Source organism: Monodon monoceros, unplaced genomic scaffold (genome assembly GCF_005190385.1).
Source record: "Monodon monoceros isolate NGI ecotype Baffin Bay Population unplaced genomic scaffold, NGI_Narwhal_1 Super_Scaffold_11, whole genome shotgun sequence".
NCBI lineage: Eukaryota > Metazoa > Chordata > Mammalia > Artiodactyla > Monodontidae > Monodon > Monodon monoceros.
The window spans coordinates 120370676-120395351 of record NW_021703767.1 but is presented as its reverse complement, the minus strand read 5'-3'; the positions used below and the strand labels follow the sequence as shown (position 1 = coordinate 120395351).

The following is a 24676-nucleotide window of genomic DNA, read 5'->3' as shown; positions in this document are numbered from 1 at the left end:
AGCAGAAAAAGATATGGGAAAAGAGTCCTGTGGGGATGATTTTAAAAAAAAAGACGTAGGAAGAAAGAGGTAGGCTTTATGAAAAAATATGTTGGTTCAAGTAATCTTTTTTCATCTATCTACTGAGGATGCTGTAAGAAAAACTGTTAGGCATAAGAAATGACTATTCTCAAGCCAGTTAGATTTAGATATTGTACCTGTGTGACCACTTTAGAACTACTTTGTTTACATAATTTTCCTTCTAGCAAAAGTAAAGCATATACGAGCATCTCAAACTCCATGTTAAAACTGATTCAAATTAGAGTAATACGTTTCAAAAGAAAAATAAAAAGACATTTTATGTCATCCAGAAACTTCAACATTAACTCATTTAAATAACATTACAGGTTTATTCAGGCATACTTAAAATAGATGAACTAGTAACCAATAAACAGCAAAACTAATATAATTATAGACATACATTACCTTGCTAAAACCAGAAAACAATAAGGAAAAGAACATTTTAGTTGGCAAAGATAAATGCAGTTCATACTCAAGACGATAAATACATGAACACTAAATGAAAGGTAATTTTAAAATATACCTCTCTCCTAAGTGCTTAAAAATGTTTTTACTTCACTTCTAGGTTAGATAAACTGGGTTTCATTTTTCAGCAAAAAATATTCAATTCCAAAAGAATTTATAAAATGAGTGTGTGTGCAATAAATAAAGAAAGAAAGCAAGAAAAGAAAAGAAAAAAAACAAATCCATGTTTTTATCATGTCCTAAATGTCCATATACACTTGGGTCTATTTCTAGACTATTTTTTTCCCACTGGTCTGTCTGTTTACTCATGTACCAGTATCACACTGTTATATAGAGGCTGTAGAGTATATTAATGTCTGGGAGGGCTACTGAACTCCCACAGTTGCTTTTTTTTTCAGATTTTTCCTAGCTATTTTTTACATGTTTGTTTTTCCATCTTAACATTAGTATGAACTTCTCTAGTTAAAAAAACAAACAACTTGGCATTTCTTCGGGATGGCATTAAATTTATAAACTATCCTAGGGAGAATTAAAATCTTTGTAATATTGAGTCAACCTACCCAATAAATAAGGGGTGTTTCTGTTTGTTTAAATCAATTACATTTTTGTGTCTTTCAGAAGTGTTTCAGTTTTCCTCTTATTGGTTTATACATTTCTTGTTACGCTTACTCCTAAGTATATTATCTTTTTCTGTTACTACTGTAAATTGGGTTTTCCAACAAGTCTTCCAACTGGTTATTGTTGCTAAATGAAGATTATGATTTTTATATTCTCCTATCTTACTGAATTTGTTTGTTGTCTGAGCTAGTTTATTGATATTTTCTAGAGTTTTCCAAGTATATTAGCATGCCATCTGCAAATAGAGATAGTTTCATGTCTTTTCCAATTCTTATGCCTCTGATTGTTTTCTCTTATATAAATTCATTGGTCAGTATTTCCAACTGAATGTTAAATTGTAGTGGAGATAATGAGCAAGCTTGCTTTCAGTGGGAATGCATCTTATTTCCCTATCAAGTGTGCATGCGTGCATATGTGTGTGTGCACGTGTGTATGCAGTATACATAAACACACATATGTATATGTATACATTTATAATATATTAGTACTATCCATCGATTCCTATTTTCTTTAGTGTTTTTATCTGAAATGGATAGTACAGTTTGTCAAAGGCTGTTTCAGCATTTATGAAAATAACAGTATGATTTTTTTCATTAATTCTATTATTAGTTCACTCACCATTTCCTCCTAACCTCCCAGGCCCAGGCAACCACTAATCTATCTTCTGTCTCTATGGGTTTGCTTGCTCAGGAGTATATATATTCATAATGTATCATCTTTGTAAGTTCCATATCTTCTATTGTATTTTTGTGAATTACGGCTTTTAGTATTATAAAGTACCCTTTGTCACATTTCATACTTTTTGGTTTCTATTCTACTTTGTCTAGGGGCAGAATCAGAATTCTTGCTTTCTTATTTCAACTTAAAAATCTGCTCACTCCTTTATTTTTAGCCTTTCTAAATAATTTATTTTATACGTGTGTATTACAAACTGCACAGAGTTGTTTCCTGCTTTGTAAGTCAATTTGTAATATTTTTTCTTTTAAGGTCTTTCACATTTATTAATATGACTGATATGCCGGGCCTCAATTCTATAAGTTTTTTAAAATTATAATTAGTTCCTAAAAATTAATTTCTTTTGGTATAGAAGAAAATTTATACTTTTGTTCTAGAGGTGCCCTTTACACAAATATCTTTTGTAATGTCTCTGGTCTCTTTATTTAACCTTCTTTAACTGTTTACCAGTTTTAAATAGTATATTTTGATTCCTAGTTGTTGCCTACGCAATAGTGACTAAGCTCACTTAATTTATATCTTAGTCTCTTCTTCTCCCATTTAAAAACTTGCATAATTTCTATTTTATTAAAATATATAGCATTTACATAGAATTCTCCCAAATTTGTCCCCACCGTTGTTTCAGTTAAATATATAACTAGTAACCATAAGTTCTTTTGCCAAAGTCTCCCCAGTCATCTCTTGATTGAGTGAAGCCATTCTCTAGCATACCTCCTAGGAAGGGCTTGCTTGTGAAACTCATATTTCTTCAATTCTTTTTTTCATTGCGGAGAACAGGCTCCGGACACGCAGGCTCAGCGGCCACGGCTCATGGGCGCAGCCGCTCCGCAGCATGTGGGATCTTCCCAGACCAGGGCACGAACCCGTGTCCCCTGCATCGGCAGGCGGACTCTCAACCACTGCGCCAGGAAAGTTCATTTCTTCAATTCTTGTATGTTAAAACTGTGTTTCTTATCTGTGATATTCTAAGGACAGCTTGGCTTATTTTTGTGTCCCTTACGTTTTTGAAAATGCTGCTATCCTCTAGGCTCACTCTGTATATTGCTGTTGAGAATTCTGATACTAACTTACTTTTCTTGCCCTTTTAAGTGATTTTTAAAAAAATATTTCACCTGTAGGTCCTGAAGATTTCTTATTATTAAAGTCTAAGATATGTCTCAGGGTTGACTATTCTGGCGTCAATGTTCACAGGTACACAATGGATCCTTTCATTTTATGAAATGAAAGTCTTTTATTTCCAGAAATTTTTCTTGGATTATAGTTTTAAATATTATGTTCTATTGTTTTATTTTTCTTTTTGAGAAACTCTATTTGTATGTGAAATCTTTGCCGAACTTCTATTTCACCTACTTCTTTGATCCTTTGTACTCCTTTCTCTAATCTCATTTTTGTTCTCTTGATAATTCTTCTGCCTTTCGTCAATGCTCCTTACTAAAGTTTTAGTCATATATATTCTCCCCCCATGGTCCTTATAATTTAATGTTCATTTCTTCAATTTCTTCAGTTCAGTCACCTCTTGTTTCATATCTTGTTTTTTTATCCATTTCTGTTTAAATTTCTCACTTAATTCTTTTTTTTTTTTGGCCACGCCACACAGCTTGCAGGATCTTAGTTCCCAGACCAGGGGTTGAACCTGGGCCCTCAGCAGTGCAAGTGTGGAGTCCTAACCACTGGACTGCCAGGAAATTCCCTTAATTCTTTTTTTACATCTGCAAATGCTTGCTTGAAATATTTAATTCAGGTTGTAGTGCTAAGTCTAGTTTACTTATGCTTTATGATTGGTTTTGGGGTAGAAATTGTCATCAACCAAAGATTTAATTTTCATTTTCTGTTTTTGTCTTATAGTAACTTAGTATATGTATAGAACACATATTTTTTTCTATTTATATTGTGGGCCCTTCATAATAGCTGTATGCAGTTAACAGTAAGGATTTTGTAGTGGCTTACAAGATTCTGATTTTGTAAGTACTCTTTTCTGTCAGCATAGCTCAGTGTAATTTTTTTCATAAGTAGCTTTTACTGGCAGGAGAGTAGTATGGGGAGGTATATCTTTGATTTTGTGGATTTCTTTTTATTTCTGCAGGACCCTTAACATTCTCTCTCTTACTTTCTTCCTTCTGTTTACTACTGTCTCCAAAAAGTGCCTTCCCCTACCTATTCTTTTACTTCTCCCCAGAGATAATAGCTTCCAAAGACTGCAACCTTAGGATCTACACACTTTCAAGTACCTTCCCCATAACCAATTCTCTGATGTACCACATCTTAGGCCAACTTTCAGTATCATTGCACCTAGAGTGGGATCGTCTCGGTTGGTGATTTTGTCTTTGCTTTATCATCATCCATAGTTCCTTCAGTCCACTTCTTTTTCATAGGGTCTCCTCGGAATCTAACTGCTCTCAACACAAGCTTGTGGCATGAGCTCCAGAGATAGCTCTGCTGATTACATGTAATTTGAAGTTCATAGTATTCTCAGTCTCACAGTTGTGCTGAAGGTGTGACTTATGTGTGGTTTTATTTGCTCTCCTTTTTGCTATTTATGACGTTTTGCAGGGTATACAGAGATTCACATTTAGACATCCACCATTATCCTAGGATAACTTGGAAGTCCCTAGCAGCTTTATTTTCAATGGGCTCATTCTCAGATTTTTAATTATTAGTAAATATATCTTTTTATTATTTATTCTGCATTGTCATCCAAGTTTATTTTGGTCTCAACACAAACAACTTGTCCTTCTGGGATTTTACCATAGGGATTCACTTCAACCTGAACAGCATCAATTTTCATAAAGTGGTTATACGGTTGCTTAGTTTGATCTATAGCCTGATTTTTTTTGACACAGAAGTTAAATTTTTCTGCTATCCACTGAGCTTAGCTGCCCTCTATTCCTTCAAAAATGTATATTCCTCCTTAAAAGTAAGGAGTAGAAGCTGTCATTTCTTTAATGTCAATGAGCCTCTGGTGACTACCCCAGAGTACAGCACTTTTGCAAGGTCAGTCCATCAAAATAGTTACGCATCCAAGGCTACATTAGCCATCACCTTATTAACTGTCAAACCATCTTTAAGTGTGCTTTATTACATTATACCAAATTATTTGTTTATACAGTTATACAACTTTAGATCTATTTTTAGATAAACACTGTCTTTCAACGCACTCCTAAAGTATCTTTTCCTTTCTCTGTGGCTAAGATTTGAACTTTTAAAAGAATATCTTTTGTGTTTGTTCTTTCACGGACTCTCACAGCATCGCTACAAAGACTCTCTTGATCTCTAACCCTGTTATCTTACATCATTTTCCTACTCTGGTTATTGCTGTAGGTTCTTCTAGAGCTGCACTAAGATAGTCCAATAAGATAGCCACTATCCACATGCAGCTGTTTAAATTTAAATTAAGCAAAATTAAATAAAATAAAAAATTCAGTTCTTCAATCATACATTTCAAGTGCTCCAGAGAGCCACATGTGGCTAGTGGCTGCAATACTTATACAGTGTGGTGCAGAACATTTCCATCCTCGCCAAAAATTCTTTTGGATAGCACTATTCAAGAACTTAACTGAACTGCTTTCAACTTTGATGTTACCTTCTTGCTATAGTTGGAAAAGAAACCATTTCCTTCTCTCTTTTTTCCTAGTGTTTTGGGCCAGTATACTGACTGTATTATCTACTGATAATCTAGATCTAAAGTTAGGAGGGTGTGAAACCTACAGTGAAGGAGATTCAAGGCTCCTCACATGTGGTAGGATCATCTCCATGTTGGCTGTTTCCCACACTGGTTACACAAGTGCACTGACTCTGAAGCATGTACTTGTTACCATCATGTATATCTTTTGTCCTAAGTAAATGCTTCCTTCTATCATGAAAACAAATATAACACAGTTTTGCAATTCAGTAACTCCCGAGGGTCTTAGGCTCTCATATCTTATCATATGGGTTCTTTTTCCTTTTTTTAAGATTTTTTTTTTTTTTTTTTTTTTTTTTTGCGGTACGCGGGCCTCTCACTGTTGTGGCCTCTCCCACTGTGGAGCGCAGGCTCAGCGGCCTCCGCGGCATGTGGGATCCTCCGGGACCGGGGCACAAACCCGTGTCCCCTGCATCAGCAGGCGGACTCTCAACCACTGTGCCACCAGGGAAGCCCTAAGATTTTTTTGATGTAGACCATTTTTAAAGTCTTTACTGAATTTGTTACAATATTGCTTCTGTTTTATGTTTTGGTTTTTTGGCCACAAGGCATGTGGGATTTTAGCTCCCTAACCAGGGATTGAACCCGCACCCCATGCATTAGAAGGCGAAGTCTTAACCACTGGCCCACCAGGGAAGACCCATCATATGGGTTCTTGATATGCAAAAATGAATACCTCATTTAAAATTTTTCCACTTTATGATTTATAGTCTATAGTGATCTGGTATTTTAAATACCAATTCTCACTCTTACCAAGGTTAGGGATAATCTACATTATGCTGACAAGGAAAAGAATAAAGTTCATGGTCCCATAAAAAAGGAAATTTAAAAATTTAGCTTCATTAAAACACAGTTAATTCCATCAAAATGTAAAATGGCATAATTACTGAAATTGTATACGAAAGATAGCTACAGGAAGTTATATGAGAAAACTCACAAAAACTGCTGCTGTACAAACACAAACAACCCTTCCTCAGGAAGATGCAGTAAACCTAAAATATAACCGCCAAATCATGACAATTCAAAAACAACAAAAAAATACGCAAAGCTCTTCAGTCTCAAAGGGTATCTCATGAATTACTGATTCTAAGTCACATCTGATAATCTTGGTAAAATAAAAATCACTTCTTTCATTGAACCTACTGAATCTCAAGCAAATACACCAATCGGTCATCTTTTCTTTAAACTTCCAACCTTTCTTTTCTATAGCTCTTTAATTATATCTTGGTATACCTGATTTTTATACAAGGTTTCCTTCAAGCTTGTAAGAGCATGAATACGAACATCTACATTTTCATGTTGAATTGCTTTCATTGATAGCTGAAGAGTTGTCTGAAGATCAGTACTCTCAGAGGTCTCCTATATAAAGAGCACAGAGAGATACACCTTATCAATTAACCACTTCAGGAACCATTTCAGAAGGCCTGTATTTCCTACATAGTTACCATTAAAGTAGTTAAACTGTACCCCAATTGAAAGCAGTTTTAAAAAATAATTTCTATCTCTTCCTTTGTATAGCATATGAACTTTTAGTAATTCTCAGGGAAAGGGATTTCATTCAAAAATCTTTAGATCTGGAGAAAAATTTTATTTCAACTAAAGACTTTACTTATCCAAAATAAATCCTTCTTGGTAAGAAAGGCAAGTTTCCCTTAATTTACAAAGGGCTACACAATAGCCTTGAACGAGGTCTACAGATTAAGCAGATAATTCACCCCTTATTTTGACTACTTACTTTCTTATGACTGATGATTTACCCAGTAAAAAAGCATATAAAGTCCTCAGAATCAATCTTGCGATCTGTAGTCAATACATCTGCTATTCTGACCCAAGGTCAGGTATCCCACTTCCTGCCCTAAAATTCTATGGAATCATCACTAATATTTTTATAATTTCAGAGAGTTCACTGAACTTCAGGATGTTGGAACTACAGATGATTCCCCTTGTAATCAGATCTAAGCTCAGAATCAGATCTGACACTCCCATAACATGGTTTGTAGCACAAAAAAATTGGAATCCTCCCACAGCTTTTTTTCTTTACTCAGAGTATACAGCTACAGTCACTTCTTTTAGGGACTGTAAGTAAGAACATAGTGATCTGGGTAGTAAAGGCATAAGAACTGTATCCTTTGCTCTCTGTTCTATCTAATCCTATTACATCTTTGATCTAGATGAAAACTTCCTTCTAAAAATCATGGACTCAAGATAGGATTATCTAGTCATCAGAAATTACCCACCAGAATATGACTATAATATCCTTAGATATGATTCTAAAGAATCTCTACTCAGTGCTCTGGAACTCAGGAATAATTTTGTATCAATGATCTCCTAAACCATACATAAAAAATTAAATACCTTTCTGTATTCCTGTAGAACTGCTTTTATTTTTTTTAATTCTGGATGATCAGGTAAAAAATATATTTCATGAAGAAAGTCTTGCACAGCATCCCTAATAGTTAGGTGGAAGAAAAAGAATTACTTGCCAAATATGAAATAAAAAAAACCACAAAGCAGAGGTTGAAACTAAGGCCAACTTAATTCACACTTGAAAGTGCTAGTTGACTGTTGACATGCAAATTATTTTTCCTAACCATGTCTAGGATTCTCAGGTAATAGTGACAAATAATCAAATCTAACAAAATCACCCTGTGGCAGTCTGCTACATTGGTGGCCCTGAATAATCTCTATGTCTTGGTATATACTCCTTTGTGTAGTCACTTCACCTTCAATTTGGGCTAGGTGTGTGACTTGCTTTAAAAAACAGAATGTGGCAGAAGAGATGTTGGGCCTATTTGGGGTCTAAGTGTTAAAAAGGTCTGGAAGCTTCTGGTTTTGTCCTCATGAGAGTCCTGAGTCACCATGTAAGAAGTCTGCCTACCATCAGAGACAGGTTACATGGAGACAGAGAGAAGCTCTGAGACTAAATGAAAGAGGGAGAAGCCCAGCCAAGTCTACCTGCTGGCTGACTGCAATGACCATTGGTAACAACAGCAAAGGAACTGACCAGCTGAACCCAGCCCAGACTGCAAAATCATGAGTAAATAAAAATGCTTGTTGTTTTAAGACACTAGGTTTTGGAGTGGTTTATAATGCGGCAATACAAACCCAACCCCAAAACACAAATTCTCACAAAGATATACTAGAGAAAAATACGTAAGTAATTCTTACTGAGGCTGCAATTTTTAACTTGCTTCAAATATAAAGCCCTAATATTTCTGGGTCCAAATAAAAGTGTTTCTAAATTCTAGTCTTCATTAACTCATGCAACAAACAGGTATTAAGTAACTACTGTGTGCTACTATTTGCTAGAAACTGGGGATGTAAAAATAAAGAAAGCTGCGGTAACTCCTTCACTCAGAGAGCTTAAGGTCTTCTATCTGGCAGAGTGAAAGAGAATTTTTTTATTATATGAAAAGGCAGAGAAATAATTCCTCTAAAATAAACAGCAAAGATATGTTATTTGCTTAATAATCCAAAAGGTATTTAAAAAGTGATCTAGATCAGTGATTATATTGTTCCATTATGTACAAAATACCAAAAATAAGAGTATTTTAATTGGAAAAAAACTCCATTAACCTTTTCTTCTGTATTTTCTCCCTGATTGAACAGTTACAGAAAATGATTAATGGAACTGCAACAGAATAAGGATAAGTAAGTAAATAAATAGTACTTAAATCCTAATTTTTCAGAAGTAACTATGACATACAACAGTATGTGTAAAAATGGACAAAAAAAATTTCAGTGTATAGAAAGACATTCCAGGCTAAAAAGCAGCCTGAGTGAAAAATAAAAATGGGAAGGAGTAACGTATATTCTTGCATTAGCAGTCTGGATTGGCTACAGCCTAATATCTGCTTTGAAAAATCTTGGGAAATGATTTTAAGAAATAAGATGTGGCCAGATTTTAGAAAACCTTGAATATCAAAATAAACAATTTGGAATTTATCAGCTAGGAAGCGGAGAAACACAGAGTGTCTCTGCACGCTGAAATGATACAGATAAAGAGATGTTTTAAAATATGAACAATATGAAGAAACATAATAAAAGCTTAAAGGAAGGGAGGCTGGTTAATGCAATGAAGTAATAAGGGTTTCAACTAAGGTAAGCTGTAGAAAAAAAGTTATTAGCTCTCCTAATCTTTCTCATGCATTCAATTGTCTGCCTTTTAACTGTGAGAAGAAAGGTAATATTAGTCTCACCCCTTTCAAAATTGATGAAAAATAATTTTGAGTTATTGACATACTAACAACTAAGCTTAAAATATAATAATAATAAAAGCCATGTCACAACTGAAAGAGCATCAGTTTGGTATGTACTGACTTAAAGCATGTCAGTTACTTCTGTTTATTAACGGACTCTAAATTAAAAAGAATGTGAACAGTTCCACACTACCAACAGTAACCTTAATACCCTGAGACACAAAAATGCAGTAATAGAAAGCTGTTATCTTTATTAATTTCATTTAGACATAAAAATGCAATAATAGAAAGCTGTTATCTTTATTAATTTCATTTACAATACCTGTTTTCAATTATGAGGTAGTGAAATATAGCTGCAGTTTCTTTAGGCTGGATGTGTATGAGAGGTAACAAAGCTACTATTACATGACTGAGAAGGGAGCCTAGATAAGCGTGATCCAGGCAACGAACAAAGCAGTCCCAAGCCCTATGTGAAAAAACAAAAGTTAAAAGTCACATCATTTTTATTATTTGCAAAGCTCCATCAGTTAATTATTAGATGAACAAACAATGATACATACAAGCAAAAAGATTACAAGGCAGCTGTAAAAATGGAATAAAGATCAGTACTGTATACTCAAATAGAATGATCTCTGTAATACACTAAGTCAAAAAAAGCAGGGTGAAAAACAATGCTTATAATATGCTACCTTTTGGTGCAGGGTTAACATGAAAAAAAAAGTATCTGTGAGTAAGTGTGCATTTGCTTATACTTTTAGAAAGGGGGGGATTATACAAAAATTAATAAAAATAGACACATCTATTTTTAGCAATTCAGGAATGAAGGCTAGATTCTCTGAGTGTTACTTGTTACATAAATTTGAATTTGGGACAAAGTAAATGCTTTATATGATTTTTAAATTAAATAAAATAGAAGGAAAAAGCAACCTCTAAAAATTTTAAGCAAACTTAAATTGAACCTAATAATACCAAGTAGATGGCACAGCTATATAGGAAAGAATTCTTTCACATGACTTTAAAACATATTATTTTTAAAAATTCTTTCTAATATTCTTTTCCATTATGGTTTATCACAGGGTTTTGAATATAGTAAAATATATTATTCTGACTGTACATCTCCAATAAAATATAGTCAAGAACAAAAAGAAACTCTCAGAAGCTTAAACTGCATTCAGTAGTTTTATTGTTAGCAGTATTACTGAAATTAAATTAAATTAGCAATCAGCTAAATCCTACACGCCAAAATCTCAGTGGCCTAAAAGAAATGTGGAGAGGAGACTTAAGGGACGAATCTGTTTCTAAGAGTTACTTAGGGGGTCAAACAACCAAACGTGTGACATGTGCATCTTATGTGGATTCTAATTCAAGCAAACCAACATCTTTGGGAAAAAACATCTTTGAGACAATTGGGGAAAGCTGAATTAGATAATATTAAGGAATTCCTATTAGTTCTGCTAAGTATAATAATTTATGATGGTTATATAGTTTTTTAAATGTCCTTATCCTCTAGATACATCTGAGGTATATTTAGAAGTACAATGATATGATACTGGGTTTTCTTTAAAACATTCCAAGTAACAATAAAAAAGGTAGAGGTGGAAAGATTAAATAAGATTAACAATATTGATAACTACTGAGGCTGGGAAACGGGTATATAGGGGTTCATTATATTATTCTATTTCCCAATATATTAAAATACTTCACAGAAAAATGTTTTTAAAGAAGGAAACACAGTCCCTTTTCAATACAAATAGCCTTTCTACCTTAACTATTTCTTATTTCTGGTTTGAACCCAAATTCCCTCAAAGAGATGAAGAAATCAAGTTAGTATTGGGAAATGCAAAAAAATCTAATGAACTCAGGCAGTCATTTACCTGCAACACAATTCAGGAAAATCATCCTTGAATCGAAGGCCAGTTCTCAGTGTGGTCATCATCTTCACCCTCACAGAACTGACATGTTTGGGTCCCATTAATTTCATCAAAGACATCAAACTGTTCAAGGCCTATAAAATAAGCAGGGTTTCAAAATAAAGCCATAAAGAAGCTGGCAGGAGCAGATGAGCCTTAAGGACAAGTGCTTCCCACACTAATCTCAGAGTACCTATTCTCTGGCAACACAAGGTCTAATAAATGTTGGCAGTTTATTCTGTCCAAGTGCTTATGTAAGAGTTATAAATTTGAAAAACACGAGTTGAGTTCTTTTTTTTTCCCTCTTTGAAGGTGATTTGTTATTTTGGTTCTGATGGTCCTCTTAAGCAGTAATTTTCCAATTTATTAAGAATCTAATACCTACTGTTTAATCTTCTTCATATCCATCCCAAACTGCTATGCAGCACATGCATTTTTGTCCTAATGGTACTAAATTCAACATGCTCTAATTTAGTAATAAAACAAATAGGTAACTAATGACATACTCAGAAAATAATACACACATTTGTATTGGTGTGGAATACAGAATCAGACTTGTATGAATAGCTCCAGATTCTAATGAAGAGGTAAAGAAACTCTCCAGTCAACCTTAACTATGTGCCAAAATATGCAAACTCTTTATGGTTTAAAACTAACTCTAGTATTCTTAGATTTGAGGTTATTCTCTCACTTGGGATAACAGTAAGAAAGATTTCACATAGATATGAGTTATTTGGGGGATTAAATTTACCAGTTGACACCAAAAGGACAAGTATTGGTTGCTGAAATTTTTAGAGGTTAATTAATTAAGAGAAGGGAAGTACAGACTGAAATAAAAGCTTCCATTCATGGGCTTTCATTATAATTTTACTGACTGAAGAGTGGAGACAAATAAAAAGGGAAATTTAATCAGTACCTAAAATTCTATCCCAATCTACAGACAAAAATTTCCAGGGGTGACCAATTGTGACAGCAATCATAAGGAAATTTCACCGTGCCAAATGCATTTAAACATACACTGACAAACACTGAAGTTACTTTACTTTCTGTAACTTAACATTTTTGGTATTCAAAAGCACCATGGGCCATGACTCACATGAGACCAATTTGGGCCAATGCATTCAATAATGCAACTTCTGTTTGAGCTATCAGGGAGTGCTGGTCTCTTTTCTTCCCACTGAGCTAGATGTTGTGACGATGTGAGCCTGAAGCCGTTGGGGCCATCACCTAGCACTTAAGTTAGAGACAATCCAAAGGAATTTGAGCTAACTGATTAATTCTGAGAATACTGTGTCCAAAATCAAGCTATGCCCGAAGCTATATTATCCTTACACTTTTAGTTACAGAGCCAACAAATTCCTTTAAGCCAGTTTGGGTGAGTTTTCTGTCCCTTATAAACAAAAGAACAGTAAATGATATAATTTTTCTTTTTAGATTCCCCGAAAGCTTATGTGAGTTGTTCAGGAACACAGAATATCATGTGTTTGATTATTTTTCATCTTTGAATGTCTGCAGCTAGAAGGAGAATTCATGTCTCCTGCATATTCTATATGAATTCTGTTCTGGCACTTTGCAACTCAACTATCACCACCTACCATTTTCTTATCTTCAATGCCAACACTGGAGCTCAGTAACTGCATGTTAAAAAAGGCCAAGATGCCCAACAACTTGGGTTGCAAATAATCAGCCTAAGGGAAAAAAAAAACCCACATAAAAAAGGTACTACATAAGTTTTATACAGATCAAATTTCATAAATCAACAATTTATTTATATTATTTCTATTTTATCTAACTATGTTAGAATATTGGAAATAAACAGTCGGTGAATTAAATTTTTCCCAAAGCATATATTTTCACATGTAATACTTTAAAAATTAGTGAAACTGATTTACAATCAAAATATGATTAAACAGTACTGTACAGTGAGAAAATCATAAGCTTTTGAATCACAGTTGAGCTATGGTGGGATTTTCAGGATCTGACTCATGTCAGCATCCAGAGTGGAGAGGATATTTATCTTAAGGAGAAGAAGAATAGAGAAAGACAAGTGAATGTCCTTATCTAGAGCATTTAGAGCTAAGGTGGAAAAAAAAAAAGTACTTGATTACGGAATAGGTACCCTGCCAGAATGAAGGTCTGACATAGAGGTCAAATCCACTGATGTAATAGTAATAAAGGGGTACAAGCCTTGGGCATCAACAATTACAGGTTAGGTATCACTGTCCATGGCACTTTGGGTCTCCTGAAGTGGACAGGGTTAACTCTTTCTTGAAAAAGGGTCCTAGAGGAGTGGGTATGGGCTTTAAAATCAGCCAAACCTGGGTTTGAATCCCAGTTTTGACACTTCCTAGTATTTGATGCTGGATAAGTTACTTAGCTTCTCTGGGTCTGTAAGATGGGACAATGAAAGCACCAACTGCATAGTTTGTTGTAGAGATTAAATAAGATATCACGTGTTAAGCCCTTAGAATATAGTAAAGTGTTAAATAAACTTAAGTTAGTATTATTAAAAACTGGGAATGTGAGTACTCTGCAAAGAAGAATTTCCCCCTCTTTAAAAATCTTTATGTATAGGCAAGAAAAGGGACCAAAAAAAAAAGCGGGGGGGCTGGGGAGAAGTAGCAATTAGAATATTTTCCAACTCCAGGAGAAAGTTGCATTGTTTGGCATTGAGGCACCTAATTTAAGTATCTCTAGGTTACACACACTGCCAGGCTGGGGTCGGGGGGCAGTAAGAAGGGTGTGCACTACCTCACAGTAGAGAGGAAATTAGGTGTCCAACATGTTCTCCAGGTTAGATGTTGGGATAAACTTTTTTTCTCTTCCAAAGCACAGAGAATCATCAGTTTTACCAAAGCATAAAATTACATTTAATTTACAAACTTCTGATTTGGATTAAGACTCAACTTAGGTTTAATAAGCCATAATTCATTAATCGCATGGTTCCAGCCCATTCTTAAATGAAAAGCAGATATAGATGATACTCACATAGTCCGTGTCAACATTCTAATTTTAAAGCTCTTATATTTAGACAAATAGTTCGTTCATCTGCCACTCACCAAATATTTATTATGTATGCCTAGAATACTGTGCCAGGTGTACGAGATAAGCTCTCCCTACTAGTTTACATGGGACACTGATATGAGAAGAAGACATTAAACAAGTACATACATAAGGTTGTGATAAGTGTTATAAAGAAATAAACGTGATCACATGAGAGAGAACTGGGATGAGGTGATCAGGAACTTAGATAGGGTGATCAGGAAACTCTGAGATCTAAAGAATGAAAAAGATCCAGGATAATATTCCAAGTAAAGAAACTACGTATTGCAAAGGCTGTAAAGCAGGAAAAAACTTGACATGTTTAAGAAACACAAACAAAACAATGCTGAAATACAGGGAGAAAGGAAGATAAAAGTTGCACAATATGGGGCCTCCCTGGTGGCGCAGTGGTTGAGAGTCTGCCTGCCGACGCAGGGGACGCGGGTTCGTGCCCCAGTCCGGGAAGATCCCACATGCCGCGGAGCGGCTGGACCCGTGAGCCATGGCCGCTGAGCCCGCGCGTCCAGAGCCTGTGCTCCGCAACGGGAGAGGCCACAACAGTGAGAGGCCGCGTACCGCAAAAAAAAAAAAAAGTTGCACAATATGAGGGTGGAAAGATATACAGACCACGTACAGCCTTATAAGAGCAATGAAAACAACAGAAGGAATTTAGGCAGGGGATAATGTGAGTATAAGTTGTAAGAAGAGTACTTCAAATGCTGTGTAAATAACTGATTAAAGATGCAGGAAAGGAAGAGCAATAGGAGAGAACTGTTAGGAGGTTTTTATAGTATTCCTGGAGAAAGATGACGGTCACTTGTATAAGGGTGGTGGCGGCAGAGATGGAAAGATATATTTTGGGGCTAGACTTGGAAGGACTTGTTGCTACTCAATTTTAAAGGATATAAGAAGTGAAGGGCTCATGAATACCTTCCAGGTTTTGAAGCAACTGAGCTTCTAGGTAGACACTGGTACCATCTCCTGAGAAGGGAAGACTGTGAGAGAAACAGGTTAAAGGGAAAATAAAGATTTTTTAACGGACATGTAATGTTTGGAATTGAGATGTTTAAAAGACGGACAAATAGAGATTACAAAGAGGAAGCTGGACAGTCTCTATCTGTCATCTTCCCTCATCCTCAGATCCATTCTCTGCTCTTTCCTGCCTTGCTATGTGCCTAGGAGGCTAACCAGATTTCATCACTCAAGGTATCTTTCCCTCTGTCTTCCCACTAAATTCAGTCAACAGGAGGCACCAACAAGGGAACAAAGGGCAGGAGGAGAGCATGTGGTATTTATACTTCCTGTTCTCTCTGCGTTGTGAGGTGGCCCTGGCAGTGGTTATATACAATGAGAGCCCTTCCCCCACACCATGATTCTAGCTCTCAACCAGGCTCTGGTAATGCCATTTCTTCCTGCCCAGGACTAAGGGGAGCATATGTTTTCTGCCGTTTCTAGTCCCTGGGCTCCTTAACATTCCATGCTGGTTCTCTTAACCTTGCCCATATCAATGAAAATAGTCCCTTCATTAAATTCTTTTCAGTGAAACATTTTTGTGTATTCCATCTGTTTCCTGCCAGGACCTAACTTGCATAAGCCCAAAAGTCCAAAGCTCAAGAGAGGTCTGGACTAGAACTTCCACTATGAAATCATCAAAATGTAAATCATATTACAGGACCAGATGAATTCAGATTCTTTCTCATTTAAAGAGAGAATATTTATAGAGAAAAAGACCCAATTACACAGTACTGAACCAATCTAACATTTAGAGGATAAAGTAGATAAAGTAAAGATTAAGAATGAGTGGACAAAAAAAAGAAAAAAAAAGAATGAGTGGACAATCAACAGATGAATGGATAAAGATGTGGTACATATATACAATGGAATCCTACTCAGCCATAAAAAAGAATGAAATAATACCATTTGTAGCAACATGGATGAACCAAGGGATTATCATACTATGTGAGTACTATGTGAAATAAGTCAGAAAGAGAAAGACAAATACCATATGCTATCACTTACATGTGGAATCTAAAATATGACACAAATGAACTTTATCGACCAAACAGCAACAGACTCACAGACATAGAGAACAGACCTGTGGTTGCCAAGGGGGAGGGGGTGGGGGAGGGATAGATTGGGAGTTTGAGATTAGCAGATGTAAACTATTATATATAGAATGGATAAACAAGGTCCTACTGTATAGCACAGGGAACTATATTCAGTATTCTGTAATAAACCATAATGGAAAGGACTATGAAAAAGAATATATGTATGTTAACTGAATCACTTTGCTATACAGCAGAAATTAACACATTGTAAATCAACTATACTTCAATAAAATAAATTAAAAATAAAGAATGAGTAGACAGTGAAGCAAAAAGAAAACCAAGAAAATGCAGTGTCACAGATGCCACATAAGAAAGGATGGTCAGTTGTACTGAATGCTACTGGAAGCTGAATAAGATAGGAAAAGAGAAGTGACCATTAGATGTGATAGCAGGAAGACTGCTTTTGACCTTAAGATGAGAATTTCAGTAGAATATTTAGAACAGAGTCAGGCTAAAATAAGCTAAAGAATGAATGGGAAATGAGAAAGCAGAGATAGAAACCTCTCAAGATATTTTGCTGATAGACAAAATATCAGCAAAATATCAGCAAAATTTGAGTCTCTTGAAAGAATGAAAGCAATCAAAAGAAAAAATAGTAAGCCTCAGGATTTATGTTTTTTCAGGTGAAGAAATAAAATAGTAAGATGATTTCAGATACGAATTTAAGACAAGGAAAGAAAAAGGAATAACATATTTTCTAACTTATCTTAAATCTAACAATGGATTTAAATATAGTTAGAAGTGATAAAGTTAGCATGTCATGCCACGGAAGGGGTAGCGCGGGGAGCTACAAACACACTCTAATCTACAGTGAAAAAGTGGTGAAGAAAAATGAACATTTTTACCGAATGAAAAAATAAAGTCTAAGATCATATGAAAATGCATATTTTTCAATGCTAATATGTATGCTGTGACCATGTAATTTAAATCATCAGCCTTTTCAAAATAAAAATCCCAATCGAAAATTTAAATAAATCTCTAGCATTTGGAAAATATATAAAACACCTGTTTCTCCAATTTCATAATTAAGCTACAAAAAGGAGAAAAACCAAGCAAAAAACCCATACAACATATTCCTTACCATTAGTTCGGGTGACGTGATATCTCTTGGGCCCTGATATGGATCATCACTAGATGCAAATGAGGCAAGTATTGACAAACCATTGAAAACCTGTTGATAGTGTTCTCCAATACGTAGCAATAGTTCATTATGCAGTCCTTGGAAATCTTGTCTCAACAGGCTCCCGAGTTCAATTTCTGTTTCATTCTAACCCAAAGACACATTTCAAAAATTTAAGAAAAAAGTTTTTTTTTCTCCATACTAATACCTTGGAAATAAGTATACTGATTTTAATACACTATTAGTTAATCAGGAGCTCTAGATCAGGTGACAAGAATTACTAATGATATAAAAAAGTCATTGGAAAAGGATTCTGACCTTGATTTCTCCTGGTAGGTCTGCCATGGGCTACAGGTAATGAAAACAAGTGATCAGACTTTATTTTGAAATAAAATTTTTAAAAGGGAGTCTAGTTTTCTATAAAGGTTCAAAATGTCATTCACTCATTATTCATGGAAATGTAACCCTGACAGGAAAATCAGTGGCTCAGAGCACAGTCTTTCTGGACAGACTGCTGATATCTAAATTCCAGCTTTATCATTTATTAGTTGTGCTGTGACTTAGACAAGTAACCTAATCTGACCTTCCTCTGCCTTAGTTTTCTCATCTATCAAATGGAAAAATAGTACTTTTATCTCACTGGGTAACTGTGAGGAGTTATCCAAGTGAAATGATCCATAAAAATTGTTTAGCAAAATTTCTGGCATGTAGTAAGAAGCACTGAAATGTTATTATCATTCCACCTTTACAATAAAGATTTTCTTTCTCAAAATGAATAAATATACTCAATATTCAAAAAGTCTCATGTGGAAAGAGATCTATAGCTGGCATATCATGAAATACGTGAAATAAATTAACATCAGAGAAAAAGAGTAGAGTTACATATGCATATCTGATAGGTTCTCTTGTTCCCATACAGCCTCTTATTCCTCAGATATTGTTGCTACTATAACACCAAAAAAAGAAGCACAAGCTATAATTTTAAATTTGAAAACTAGCAAGAAACTGGGCCAAACTGTAATCAGAGCACTAAGTAACTAAACTCAGTGCCAACACTGTACTACAGTTGAAGGATACTGCCTCTTCCAATAGATGTAATTACTTGCATATCATTAGTCATTTTACAGCTCCAATCAATTAATAAATTCTAAAATGAAATTAGCTGGGACTTCCCTGGTGGTCCAGTGGGAAGGACTCCATGCTCTCAATGCAGGGGTCCCAGGTTTGATCCCTGGTCGGAGAACTAGATCCGACATGCATGTCACAACTAAGAGTCCGTGTGCTGTAAATAAGAAGCCCACATGCCACAACTAAGAAGTCTGCATGCTGCAACTAGGAAGTCTGCATGCCACAGTGAAGATCCCGCATGCCCCAACTAAGACCCGGCACAGCCAAAATAAAAATAAATAAATAAATAAAATTAAAAAAAAAAAATGAAATTAGCTGAGAATCTGATCCATGAATGGATGACTACCTATCATATACCATTATGGTAAAACAATCAAAGAATATAACAAAAGAATAATTCTATTTAATACTCTCCTTGGCCCAGGGCAAAGCTTATTTACGTACCATTTGAACTTATATTACCCTAGGATAGATTATAAACTACGGATAGACTACAAACTACTCACTCTATTTCCTATAAGAATGTCACAACAGCTTTCCTATAATGCTAATTTAAACAAAAGAGTAAAATATAAACAAATATTCAATTACCTTTAGATAATGAAGGGCACGTTCCAATTCATCCTTGGAACAGGAACAGACCAAATGGGAAAAAATATACTTGAAATTATTTATTAAAATCTCTCTACGATTGACATTTAATTGTTTTCCTAAAGTTCGAATGAGAGCAGAAGCTGCAGGGCTTGCTTTGGCAGCAAGGTCAGGTAGCAGAACTTGTAACGTTCTCTGAAAAAGAAACACTACAATTACTAAAAAGTACATTTGTCCAGGTGATAAAATATTCATATAAGCTATGTTCAAAAATAATTTAAAATGCCACACAAATTTGGAGTCCACATACAACATATCTGAATTCAGATATACCATTTATTCATTCAACACATATTTAACGAGCATCTATTATGATTCAGGCACTTCAGATACAGCAGTGAAAAAACAGACAAGGTCCCTGATGGCACAGAGTTTACACTGCAGAGGGGGAGAGACAGACAATAAATAAGCTAATGTACAAGTAGCAAAGAAAATAATTTCTCATGAGTATGTGTTAAAATATACTCATGCTCTTAAGGCAGTGGTTCCAAGCCTGATTTACTATTTGAGCTAACTATAGTATTTAGACAATAAGCAAGAGTAGCCATAAATGCAATATTTTAAATTTTTTAAATTAAAAAGTTGATGCTGCAAAATTAAAGAAAACCTTTTTAACACACCCACCATTCCAACATGGCAGCAAATCTACTTTGATTTTGGTCTGTTTCCTTTAAGATCTCGTTCATAAAATAATACACAAAATTCCAAACATAAAATGGTTGATCTTTCATTTATTATGTATCTAATGAACAACTACTACATGTCAGCCACTATCCTAGGCACCGAAGATGTGACAGCAAATAACACTCAGGCCCTGCCCTCAGAGACACTTAAACCTTATTTCTGTTATGCCTTTCAACTTAATATTAATCCTGTAAGACTGTTATGACATTATAAGGTAGTTTCTCTAAAGTATTTATAATTATTATGTTAAGGTACATAATATTCTAGGACCTAAATATTAGACACCTAGTTTCTTCTCTGGGTTTTGTCTATTTGCTACTTGGAAAATGTTGCAATAAACATCTGTGCTTTGGGGCTCCCAGATGGAACTACTGAGGGAAAAAGTAAAAATATCTTTGTGGTCCTTAGTGTATAGTATCATATTTCCTTCTAGGGTTTGTCCAATTTACATGCAATTTAACTTTGTTAAAATATGATAATACTGTAGAGAAAAATTCTGCATGGGTCACTATTATAATATTAACTAAGAAAAATAAACTTTGCCTTCAGGAAAACATAAGAAGATAATCTACACCATCCATCTTTCAAACCTCAGCCCCACTAATGACTTTTCAAAGGCTTCCCAAACTACTTCATACTACAAACTCTATCATCTGAATTCACAGGTCATCTATAGCACTAGTTTGTACTATATTACTCCAACTCCTTAGGGCTAGGTAAGATCATATTAGACTTTCCATTACCAATGGAACCAATCATAGCACTAAAGACATAAGGGCTCAGTAAACTGAACTCATTAGCATTAATTAAATAGTATGAACCTTTCAAGATAGCTAACTCTATAGAGCAATGACTCAAATCAACACGCATTTCACTTTTATAACATAAGTAATATTATCATATCAAAGTCAAAGGAAAACATGCAAATTTGAAAATCTATGGTCTACATTGTACTTGCCAGATTTTATTTTAAAAAAATCTAGAATGGAATAAACACAAAATATTAAATTGAAAACCTCAATTAAGTCAACTATACTTTGCAACTTACAGTAAGGAAACGATTAAGATCAGGAAAGTCAAAAACATTGGCAATTTCAGACAAGGTATTTAAAGCCATTTCTCTCTGGTGAGCCACATCTTGTTTCCGCATCTCAGCATTCTGGCATGGAGTACTAGGAAGCACTGTCATCTGACTGGAGTGGAGGGATTCTACCAAAAACTAAAGCAAAATGATTTATTAGTTTTCACACAAGGAAGAACATTTAACTAATATGTTTTAAGTTAACATAAAGGACAATATTGGACAGTGTTCTAAACATATTACCTAAATTAGTTCATTTAATTTTTGTAACAACCTTAATGAGGTAGACTGTGCATATGCTCCCTTTTACAGATGAAGTAACCAGGCTTAGTTAAGAAACTTGAATATCTTGCTAAGGATTACACCACTAACACAGTGCAAAGCCTGTATTTTAAACATATCCTTACTTTTCAGCCTTGAATCAACCTTTTTTTTTTAAAACAAAGTGCCTTATCCATAATATCAAGGCATAAAAAAGTTTATTATCACTAAAAGAAAGGCTAATACAGAAAGGCTTCTCTTAACATATTAACAATAGAGAGTAACAATTATTATAAGATGATTTTTCCCCTCTCCCATTTATAAACAATATCTTCAGACCAAGATACGAAAATATAAAAATGATGAGATTTACATTCTTTTAAATAAACCATTTTTAAAAATACCTCTTTTTTAAAGCAAGAAAAGTAAAACATATATGTGTTCTTTTTTTAACTTTTGCAAAGTAATTCTATTTCCTATAGTCAAGGCCAATGCTGACTCTCACCTGACAGATGGGTTTCTTATACTGGCTGAAAAAGTTTTGCAGTTTAACACTTTTAGCTGCAACCAGAGCTCTAATTTCTGTGTATGCTGCTCCAGAGACAGAAGCTGACTTGGATAATAAACAATGCAATAAGTGCAAGAGTGCAAAAGGTACCAAATCCCCTTTTGCTGCCCTAAAATTATTAAAAAAAAAAAAGTTACCATCAATGTTTTGAAAATAAATGGAAATCCACAAATAAATGCATACTGATATCACACTTCTTCCTATAACATTACATCTCTCCTAATACCATTTCTTTTTTTTTATACTTGAAAATCTTTTATTAGTCACCTCTTAAGCTTCTCTGCAACAAAAATGTACACAAATTAGAATTTTAGCTGTTTTATGTTCTTGATTCTTTTTTTTTTAACACCTTTATTGGGGTATAATTGCTTTACAATGGTGTGTTAGTTTCTGCTATATAACAAAGTGAATCAGTTATACATATACATATGTTCCCATATCTCTTCCCTGTTGCATCTCCCTCCCTCCCACCCTCCCTATCCCACCCCTCCAGGCGGTCACAAAGCACTGAGCTGATATCCCTATGCTATGCAGCTGCTTCCCACTAGCTACCTTACGTTTGTTAGTGTATATATGTCCATGCCTCTCTCTCGCTTTGTCACAGCTCACCCTTCCCCCTCCCCATATCCTCAAGTCCGTTCTCCAGTAGGTCTGTGTCTTTATTCCTGTTCCTATCACCATTTCTAACAGCAGGCAAACAATAAAGGAAAATGGCCAAAATAAATAAGGAAGTATACAAAAGCTGCCAAACATACCTTCCAATATCCCCTGTTGTAAGAATCAAGGTATCCTTCAACTCATTATTTCTTGAGATCTGAGCATGTGTATATGCTTCCTTCATTCTTAAGACAAAAAGCTAGACCAATAAAATTAACTAGTTAAATTTTTAAAGTCAGGTTTATGAAAACACACACAAAAAAATTAAATAAAATAAAATTTTAATAAAATAAAATAAAATTAAATTAAATTTAAAATAAAAATCATCAACCTCTTTTATAAATCCATCTTCAGCATCCAAGGATTCCAATATATGCTTGATATTTCCACTAAAAGCCACTCTAACATCCTTGTCTGGATCTTCCATTAAATTTAATAAAGTTCCAAGAACCACTTTTACATCTGTTTCATCTTCTCTAAAATCAAGGTGCTTACAAAGATGATACAGATTATCTATGAAAGCTAAAGGGCAAAAGCATAAAATACTTAATTTAACACAGTAAACAGAAAAGTTTTACTATAAAAATACTGTCAATAAATAATATACTACAAAGAATGCTAAGCTGTCTAATAAAGTCAATATTTAGTGTTTAAATTTGTAAAGCACACAGAATTCTGGAGGATTAAAACGAATAAATACTGAATACTTATAAAACTGAATACTTTTAAATTTACTTTTACTTAATAAAAGTTATACATAGTTTAAATCTAAAATAAATTCTAGAATTTTTTAAAGTTTTAAAATGACTAGTCACTTAGATTTTGTAGATCATTATATTACTGGGATAGATTTAAAAGCACATTTCACTAATCTAAAGAACTGTGAATTAAGGGCAAGCTTAGCCTTACTGTTAATCTTACTTTGTTTTTACAGATTTATTTATTACTTATTTATTTTATTTATTTTTGGCTGCGTCAGGTCTTAGTTGCAGCACGCGGGATCTTTCATTGCAGTGCTCGGGCTCTTCGCTGTGGTGCACAGGCTTCTCTCTAGTTGTGGCATACGGGTTTTCTCTCTCTAGTTGTTGCGCGCAGGCTCCAGGAAGCACAAGCTCAGTAGCTGTGGCGCAGGGGCTTAGTTGCCCCGCGGGTGTGGGATCTTAGTTCCCTGACCAGGGATTGAACCTGCGTGCCCTACACTGTAAGGCGGGTTTTCTACCACTGGATCACCAGGGCAGTCCCTGTTAATCTTATATTACATTACATTACATTACTAGATTTAGGGAGTCCTAGAAATCACCTATCATACATTGCTTTGAAAACTTGAGGGCAAGTTGTAATTTATTACACAAACAAAGCAATCTTCCAAGTATGTGTATAAATCTCATGCTCCCAACAAATCCATACACCATTACCATCGGAAAGCAGCAAAGATACAATCCATACTCCTCAGCTGGGCAAAGTATCTAACTATTTGAAGTTTTAAGGTCCAAAGTAGTGGCAGGGGACACATTAACAAGGTCCCTGAGATCACTGAAGAGGATACAGAATACTGAAACTCACAATATTGAAACAAACATCAGGTATGCCCCATTATACTGTCAAATCACAAAAGCATTTAGAAAATCTAAAAATTACTTCCATTGTTAGTTCTGTGATACAGTCTAATACCAGACATCCCTTTTATGAATGATCATTACATAAGCATTG

At 34.7% G+C, this 24676-nt stretch overlaps 1 protein-coding gene across 2 annotated transcripts in view; it reads right to left on the bottom strand.

Moving 5' to 3' along the window:
• Positions 1–24676, bottom strand: part of ATR (ATR serine/threonine kinase) — a 103126-nt gene that overhangs the window by 58584 nt on the left and 19866 nt on the right. For both annotated transcript variants that reach the window (XR_003792307.1, XM_029214126.1), the window contains exons 11-21: positions 23298–23488; positions 23065–23165; positions 22247–22418; positions 21448–21618; positions 19656–19850; positions 17898–18083; positions 13262–13354; positions 11631–11761; positions 10079–10222; positions 7913–8006; positions 6791–6916 (exon numbers count right to left, since the gene is read on the bottom strand). Coding sequence is in view for 1 of the 2 variants with exons in the window: in XM_029214126.1 (XP_029069959.1) it covers positions 6791–6916; positions 7913–8006; positions 10079–10222; positions 11631–11761; positions 13262–13354; positions 17898–18083; positions 19656–19850; positions 21448–21618; positions 22247–22418; positions 23065–23165; positions 23298–23488 (1604 nt within the window). In the remaining variant the exon portion in view is untranslated. The remainder of the gene's footprint in view (positions 1–6790; positions 6917–7912; positions 8007–10078; positions 10223–11630; positions 11762–13261; positions 13355–17897; positions 18084–19655; positions 19851–21447; positions 21619–22246; positions 22419–23064; positions 23166–23297; positions 23489–24676) is intronic.